The sequence below is a fragment of the Juglans microcarpa x Juglans regia genome, chromosome 2S (genome assembly GCF_004785595.1).
Source record: "Juglans microcarpa x Juglans regia isolate MS1-56 chromosome 2S, Jm3101_v1.0, whole genome shotgun sequence".
Lineage (NCBI taxonomy): Eukaryota > Viridiplantae > Streptophyta > Magnoliopsida > Fagales > Juglandaceae > Juglans > Juglans microcarpa x Juglans regia.
This window is the reverse complement of record NC_054597.1, coordinates 2888765-2898068: the sequence shown is the minus strand read 5'-3', so window position 1 is coordinate 2898068 and position 9304 is coordinate 2888765. Positions and strand designations below refer to the sequence as shown.

General features: G+C 34.2%; 1 protein-coding gene across 4 annotated transcripts; it reads right to left on the bottom strand.

The window, feature by feature from the left end:
• Nucleotides 1-816: 816 nt before the first annotated feature.
• Nucleotides 817-4638, bottom strand: LOC121252542 (ACT domain-containing protein ACR6-like). 4 transcript variants are annotated; one of them, XM_041152241.1, is made up of 7 exons: nt 4406-4638; nt 3364-3524; nt 2783-2897; nt 2624-2691; nt 1695-2303; nt 1281-1385; nt 817-1206 (listed from the first exon to the last, which is right to left on the bottom strand). In XM_041152241.1, exons 3-7 carry the CDS (start codon nt 2838-2840, stop codon nt 859-861), a joined length of 1188 nt encoding a protein of 395 aa, XP_041008175.1. In that variant the 5' UTR covers nt 2841-2897; nt 3364-3524; nt 4406-4638; the 3' UTR covers nt 817-858. The 4 variants fall into 4 exon arrangements, with proteins under 4 accessions (XP_041008175.1, XP_041008176.1, XP_041008174.1 ...); XM_041152242.1 differs by having other exon boundaries at nt 3364-3482; XM_041152240.1 differs by having other exon boundaries at nt 3364-3409.
• Between the last annotated feature and the right edge of the window lie 4666 nt (nt 4639-9304).

Sequence of the window (9304 nt, the reverse complement as noted above, 5' to 3'; positions counted from 1 at the left end):
GTTGAGATGATAAAATATTGTTAGAATATTATTGTTTATTATTATTATTATTTTAAAATTTGAAAAAATTAAATTATTTATTATATTTTGTGTTGAAATTTAAAAAAATTGTTGAGATGAGTTGCGATGATTTTAAGTTTCAAACAAAGCCTATATAAAGAGAAAATAGTTGAACTAATTCCAGATGGTGTAAGAGATCAGTGGAAACAAGAGCGAGAAATGAAAAGAAGATGAAGAAGAGCTTAGGAATTAGGGTGTCGTTTAGATTTAAAGATGAGCTGAGATGAGTTGAGATAAATTGTGAATAGTAGTGAGATGAGTTGTAAATAATAGTGAAATTTATGAGTTAAAGTTGATAAATAATAATGAATAGTAGTAAGATGAGTTGAGATGAATTAAAATGAGTTGAGATAGGTTACGAACACAAATCGGAGACTTCCATGGCAAAACGGAATGAAAAAAGTAGAATCGGTGAGTTGCAGGGAGGAAATGAAAAGAGACGGAAATAAAAAGTGAAGTTGGTGAGTTGCAGTGGAGTTATTTGGGTGAAGGAAATATAGTGTAATGAGTTTATTGTAAAGTCTCTACAATTGATGATGTGGCACAATTCTATTGTTGGCTGTTCATGCTTCAATAGCAGACGGACCGCTCAAAAGCAGAACTCAATATACAGACCCTACCAACCAATACTATTCATAGTATAAAGTGGTTTGCGGGTTTCTTCTGTAGGGTATACACACCATTGAACAAGAGGTTGCTTCCTATTTACATTGTTACAGCCCCAATACATTTCTGGGATGCTGCAACATTCTGATATGTATATACAGTTTCTACCTCTGAGAATGTACAGGAAGACAATTAAGAGTAGGATCTGATTAATTTGAAGTTTTGGAAACTTCGAGCTTTAAACAAATTCCCAAAGAGGAATCCCATTGTGGTTCCTTGAGGGGCCTTAGGTGGTGAAGTATTGGAATTATGCTTCTTCACCTTCAGTATCGTGTGGCCTATCTGTCTGCAAATTGAATCTATAATCTTGGGATCAACAGCATTACCGGTGACATCCGTGACATAGAAAGTGTCTATGGCTTTTCCACCCTTTGTCGAAATTTCTGCTCTTTTAATGCATAAACTGTTCTCCCGGAATATCTTGGTTATATCTGAGAGGAGTCCAACTCGGTCTTCTGTGCACAATTCAAGCTCCATTCCCTGTGCATAGCCAAATATCTGAGCATAAACTTGTATTTATGTTGTATTTCATCGAAGTTAAAAGTCTACTAAACCTCAGATGCCCGCCTTTCAATGGCGGCTTCAAGGCACTGTGCAACACGTTCTCGCTCAGCTTCTGAACTTATAGGGAGCCCATCAACATGCCGAATAAAAAATTCCTACAGAAACAGGAAGAATATTCTAATTAGATTGAAACATGAGTATGATATCAAGAAAACTTATCCCTAACCCCCGAAGCAAAACTTCAGAAAACAATTCAATCCGTAGATTTCACCCCATATGAGAGAGTACACAAAGTTGGCACAAGTATATTCATAAAACCTATCTGAGGTTTCACAACCTGGAAAATGGGTAAAACTTCACTGGTTCTCTATGTTGACCAATACATATGCATCATATAATGGTCAAGTCAACTTCCAGCATCAGTTACATTCCCTGAAATCAGTTTTTGGTGGAGTTTATCTTACCTGATAAGCTTCCATCCTCCCCGTTTTGACCACTCCATGAAACACTATATACTGCATGTCAGTCAAAGTACAAACGATGTCAAACAACAGTTTTGGCCGATCTTTTGACCTCATAGTAATCACGGTGTATTCCTTCTGGATGCAGTCGAACAACGTTACATGAGGTCTTGGACTCTTATTCTCAACTCCCCCAACTCCAGTCCCCCCAACTCTCTCATAGTCCCTATCAGCAAACATAATTTGATGTAACCTTCTCCCCCTATTTGTCACTCCGGGGGGTGAAAGCTTCATATTTGCAGTCTTCAAGTCATCGTCTCCTCTGAGGACATTGCAAAGCAAATCCTTAATTGTCGTGAGACGTGTTGGATCTTTGATTGCACACCCAGTGGATTCATCTGTGACATGAACTACAGCTGCAGCCCTAGCATTGTGCGTCCATATCTCAGCATTCACCACATTACAGCCAAGGTCCGAAAGAACGGCACACACTTCAGACAATAAGCCAGGCCTGTCAGTACCACTGAGTTCTATTGAGGTGTACTCTTCCGAGGGCATTACCCCTACAGACCCTCTCAATGAGGGTGCGAAGCTGGCATTACTTTCGAGTCTCTGCAAAATTGGGAAATAACATAAGATGTGACAAGCTTCCTTTTTTTTTTTTTTTTGATAATTTAGTTCATCTTTAAAACACCTGCTCCAAAAAGATCCATTTTTTTTTTTTCAAAATATAGATAAGGGCAAAAGATAAAGGGACTTCTTTCAGATGCTGACAAAATGCTGAATTTCTCCTTGTCTAAGAAACAGAAGAACAAAAAACTTCGCTTGTACTAAAGAAATCATAAGACTAGAATTTTTCCTATTTTAAGCTTAACCAAATGGTTAATTTGAAAAGAATATTTAAGATGAAGGGTGCCAATAATAGTTCCTACCCTTTGAATATAATCAATGTCTTCCTTATCTGTGATTTTGTTCCCATCATGGTCAATCACGTTAAACACTGAAACGTCAAATTTCAGAGAGATGAATATGAGAAACAGTGAGAAGCTCTGAATCTTGTTAAATTCTGGAAATAGAATTAAAATCCATACCATCCATGAACCATCCAGCATCAGATGAGATGTATGCTTTTGTTATTACAAGGTTCATATCAGTAAGAACTTGGACAACTTCCAAGAGAATCCCATGTCTGTTTACACTGTCAACCTGCAAGGAAATTCCAATTCTCACTACAATTTACTCAAAAGGATCTGAGAAATTACAGGGACTAATAACACAATCTTTAAGCCCAAGAGGTAATTCCTTGACATTTCTTTTCCGAGTTTTGCTATACAACTTCCATCACACTTCACACTCCACATTTTTTTTTAATTTTTAAATTTTTTAATATATTTTTTTTGAGTTTATTCTTTTTAAATTATTTCAAATTTTCTATTCATTATTCATATAATAAATATTTGATAAAAGAAAAAAATAATAAAAAATAATAAAAATGTGGAGTGTGGAGTGTGAGGAGGTTGTGAAGATCTATTCTTCTTTTCCTTCAAAGACTTAGAAAAATTACCAGACCCTTTAACTCCCAACCAAAAAGAAAAACAGACCAAAGAATAAACGAATTTCTCTAGTCAAACCAAATTTTAGGAAGCCCAAAAAGAAAGAGGACAAGCCTTACCTGGATAACAGTGGCATCCTCGCAAGCATTGTTGTCGATCACAACTCTGCAAGAACAAGAGCTAAATCAGATGAAGCATGTTGACCCCTTCCTCCCCTTTCAATCTCTCACACACGCACCTCAAAGAACAGCAGAATCAGATGGAGTAAACAATAAATTTTCTGAGGGAAAATTTCACCACATTTTAATTGACTTATAATAACAAGCTCGGAACGATCCGTAAATATGGTAACAAGAAAGAAGTATAGAGAGAACAAGAAATTTATAACCGTTACTAATTCAATTAACACTTAAAAAGGGGGAGTCGAGACCAGGCCAAGCACAGGTCAGAGATGTCAACAAGAGAAGAAAAAACCGGTACAGCATGTAAGAAAAATTAATCAAAATAGCTCAAATTCTTCAAAAACACACAAGCTCACTTAAAAGACTCGTTTGGACAGTAAGATGAGATGAGATAGTTTTAGATGAGTTAAATAAAATATTGTTAGAATATTATTTTTAATATTATTATTATTTTAAGATTTGAAAAAATTGAATTTTTTATTATATTTTATCTAAGAAATTTAGAAAAATTATAAAGGAGATGAAGTGAGATGATTTCTGTATCTAAACGAGTCCTTAATTAATCACTGAATCGATTAGGAGGTCCTATCTGGTTGCTGAATCCCAAATCTTATGCTGTCCAATTCCTCAGAAAATGAAAAACCCATCTCCAAATGGTTGTAAAATACATAATTCAATCGGATTATATATTTTAGTTTTACATGGAGGCTTATAAATTTCCTCTCTTTTGTTTACTCTGCTCACTAAGAGACCAAGTAAAGCCAAAATAGAAAAAAAAAAAAAATGATAACTTGTGCAGAACTCCAAAGTAAATTCTTCCGTATGTCACGACTCACCTCAACAATATTATCAAGAAACTAAAACTTCAAAGACATATTTCTAATTTTTCGATCACAGCCTGAAATCAACTCAGAAAACCAAAAATCCCCTGTAAAAGAATAAAACTTCATAGCAAAGAACAACAGGCTCTGCAACATACCTGGGAGGGTTCATCCTCCTGATAAGCTTAGCATATTCATCATCCATTTCTCTTCTAATCTTCTCAACCCCACAAAACAACACAAAGGCCAAAGACTTAAAGAGCAATACACAAAATTTGTATTCAACAAGCACATGCAAGGGTTGATCCTCCGGACCTCCAACAACCAAGGAAAAACCAGAGAGAGAGCGAGAGAGAGAGAGAGAGTTGGGACATACAGTGAAAAGCAACTCACTTCCAATTTGCAATTTAAGCCAGTTAGTTTGACCGTTTGCCCACTTGAAAAAAAGCAAACGTAAAGGTGTTGCCGTTGACGTGGCTGGTTGTCATTGGATATACCAGACGGTTACATGTGCTCGTGTGCCTGTGAGCAGTGAAGTGACTGTGTGAGAACTGTACGTGTGTCGTTTTGACTTTTTTATTGGAGCATTTTCGTGGATGTTCGTACTGTACGCTGCTGTTAATTTCTCAAGCGCGCGAGTGTTGGGGTGATTTTCGTGGCGAGTTCCATGTCGGCTGCGGCTTTTGTCGGAGGCTTATGCCGGTAATTTTGGAATCATCCCAAAACTCTCAAATTTGACGATCACCTTTCTAAATTATAAAAAATTTGTAATGTGCCACATTATCTTTTTTAAAAACTAAAATTATTCCTAATTGTTTTCAAAAAGGACATAATAACCCTTTTAAACGAAATGAAAATTATTATTTTTTATTTTGTCTATGACATTTTAACGGAATCATAAATGTACAAAAATCCCACATTATAATTGTGGGCAACATGGAATTCATATAGATTGAGAAGTTATTTTATTCTCAAGTTTGTGTATAAATCATATAATTTACATCACTTAAATAATAAAATTTTAAAATTTTTTCATAAAATCAGATTATGTCATATAAATATTTTATTATGTGTGTTATTCACATCGACTTATAAATAAAATCTAGACAATACTACTTAGCAGCACAACATGTATTGCTAGACGTGCCCCCTAATACATTTGCATTTTATTTTATTTTTGCCTTTCAAACATTTTTTAAACATCTTTAAATATTTTAAAAAATATACAAATACATTAATAGTCATTTTCTTAACTATTTATTAAAAAATAAAATAAAAAATATAAGAGTGGTGAAAATGAATAGGCAAAAAACCATGAGATAAAGTAATATTTTTCATAAAATTTGTCATATATGACACATTTATACCTTTATACGTATTATAGCAATGCATAGTCTGCATGGCTTAGGAGTGGATACTGATAGCTGTAAGGGTAAACCACTGATATTGAAGACATACGTGGAGGATTTCCAAACAAACAAAACAAGCCAAAAGAAAATCGTGTTTAATATGTACATTAATTAACTTTAATTCATGGGACGTACGTACCTAGCTAGCTACATGCACGAAAATACACTAGGAATTAATTGCAGAGTTTGGTCTCAATCAATATTCTGTGTTTTTCATTTTATTTCGAAAGATATATATAGATCAGACGGTTTAAAAAAAATGAAAAAGAAATAGATCATAATGTAAATTAGTAGGGAGAGAATCTAATACTCACGAGGGTTCAGGCTGCTACAGCCGTCTAATTTTGCAGAGCAGGACATCGTATTCAGTGCCACTCCAGTAATGCGGACACTCGTCTCTCGATAAGTGTCCGTAGAGACCATACTCCACCTGCGGATTCGATTTTTTTAATTATTATTTATTTAATAATAAAAAAATATTGAAAAGCATACAAAAAATGTATATAAAAAAAAAACCATTTAACATTGTCGGTAGATTTCACCAATAGATGTAGCATCGCTCATCGTGAAAAGGCTTGTGGAAAAGCAAAGAATCACCGTTACCCATCATCTAGTTAACAGATCACCTTGCCGTTTATTGTTTATGGCACAGAAAATTATATAATCTATAGATTTCACACGCAGCCACACACATGGACATGAACGGCACCACACGAAGAGTAAGTTCAAGCCACGTGGCTGTCATCCAGCAGGAGCATCATCCATCTGTTCTGATGTCATGTTGGAATATTGGCAATGAAATATCTCGATCGAAAAGGTTGTTTTGGTGGGGAGGGGAAGGAAAAGATGAGGAAGGGGACTTGGAGGATATTTGGGAAGGTGAAGGGTATTGGGATTTGGGATCGATATAAGAGCTGAACCGCCCATGGAGGGGCCCCCATAGATGGGATGCACACTTTTTTTTGGGTATGGTGGCCTTATTATATATAGATGGAACAAAACGTGGGCCTACTACCTTAATGTTGGAATAATACATAGGAACCAAAGTTTAGTGAAAATGTGTTGCACGCATCGTGACAAGGACTATTCACTTTTCTTTTTGTTTTAGTTGATATTTTATGCTCGACCAATTAGCTTAATGAGGGTGATTAAATTAATCTCCTAATAATTGTATGTCGGTTTTCATGTACTTTCGGATTTGAGATGTGGAATAATACTTTTGTTGGTGACTCTTATAAAAATGAAAATTTGTTATCATCAACCACTATTTATTATCTCACATTTCACATTCTATAAAAAATACTCGCACACCCTATGAAAAACATCCTCATACTTTATAAAAAAGTTATAAGTGTGGAGTGTGAGAGTGAATAGCAGCTGATGCATAACATTGTCTTTTTATCCAATTATTGATAATGCATTTGAAAAGTAGCTTTAATTCTTTTTTTATCAATGAAATTGGTAAGTTTCTATATGTGGATGGATGATCATGAGCCATTCAAGGAAAGTTTAATGTCCATTATGACTTATGTTTCAAAAGAATTAATCATTATTATAAATGGAATTCCCTTAAATTATTATATAAGGCAATAACTTGATCTCCCTCATAAATCTCATAATTCATCACTTTCTATATTCAATCTAGAATATAAAATAGGGAGGGGAAGAAAATAAGAAGTTTCCCAACAATTAACTTCGTAGATGATTGTGTAGAATCTTCGATACAATAATTTGATCGAAGTGGTAATTAGAATATAATAATTAATTAGATGTGTCGGCCGAAGTGGTTTAGAAACGGATGAAGTTCAGGTTAGCGAAGCATGCTACTGATCATGACATTGCATAATCAGTCTAATATTAGTATGTATAGATATATACAAATATATATAATTAATTATAAGTTTCTTTGCTTCCCCAAGAAGATATTGAGCTACGTCAAATAGAATGTCATTATAATTAGGCCTTTTTCAGCACTTAAAATCGTCGCAAATACTTGATTTTTGCAGCGCCTTGGAAATCACTACAAATACTGACATTTTGCAGCGATTTTTTTTTCGACGATTTTAAAATCGATGAAAAATATCTGATTTCTTGTAGTGTGTACCTCTCAATGAATCTACCAAGTTGTGACCTTAAAGTAGAAGTTACATATATATATACTATTTATTTTTGTTGACTAATTTAAATTATAATATAAAGTCATCCCTAGAGTGGCATACTATTATTGGCTCGGCTTTTCTTTAATCGATTGACAGGATATCTTATTAAGAGAGTATCTTATTCTTAATATGTATATATACATTTATAGTTGGTTTTATCTGTAAGAATTCGCATGTAACTAGGACCCCATGATCCCTATAAAGAAAGAATAAGTAATTGTGTATTGAAAAATAACAAAAATTCTATTTATGAGTCGGTGTAGATATCAAATTTAGTAAAGTCCTTACATGACATAATTTAATTTAAAAGAAAAATTTTAAAATTTGAATCTTATAATTTAAGTGATGTGGATAGTATGTTCTACATACCGGTTTGAGAATAGAATAACTCAAAAAATAAATGTGCCAGTAACTTATGGGACTAAGGTAGCCAGTTAGGTGTGTGTATATCCAAGTGGCCATGGTATATATGCATGCTCGAATCTCATTATCATGCATGGGAATATATTTCAATTAATATCCTTGGATAGGAACTAGGAATTAAGGATGAGGGAATGCAAAGTAATTAACTCGACTGTCATTGAAAAAAGAGGGTTTATGTCATGAATAAATTCTATTCACGTGAAGAAAGCCTTTTATATTTTTATCATAATGTAAAATGCTATATACCATTCGCTCATTGCAATATTGGTTTGTAAACTGATCAACTTGTATAAATAATATTGTTTATGTCACGAATTGTTACTTGGTATTTTTGTTTTGTTTTGTGTATAACAAAAGAAAAAAGAAGGAAAGAGTCGATGAAATTAGAAACAAAATAAGAAACAAAAACAAAAGAAATGTACTTCAAAACATGTACATGACCAAGGATCCAAGAATTTCATGAGTAATAGCTTTGATAGGCCAGGCACCGACTCATAGAAAAATGGGTCCCATTACTATATATTCTGTGATTTGATTGGATAATTAAAGTCTCGGAAGGTAGGCTGGAAAAGCACTCTTGAATATATAATAGCTAGTCGTCTGTAAGTAGTTGGGATGACGTAAGATCGTGATCATCGTGATCAATATGTGGAAGAGGAACTTCAACCAAATGAAGTGTATTCCTCCCAAATTATTGAAGAAAGAACAAACAAAAAGAAACGTTCAATGCAAACCAAGGAGAATACAAAGATTCCAGCAACCTTGTACGTACAGACACACGTCGATCGATCGATTGTGAAAGATTTTATGAAAGGTATGGTTCAATATACCAATACTGTGGGCTAATTCTCATTATATACAGAGTTTGGAAGTTAAAAGCTGTGCAAGGAAATAAAATCAGACATCAAGGAAAGGTAGCCGAATATACAGGAGACAGTCGAAAAGAATAAAAAATCAAATCATGTAATATCACGCCGTGTTCAGAGGAGAGCTTTGACTCTTGTCACTAACAGATTGAAGTCGGGAATCGGGATGATAACGTAAGATTTGTGGAGAAGAAACTTCC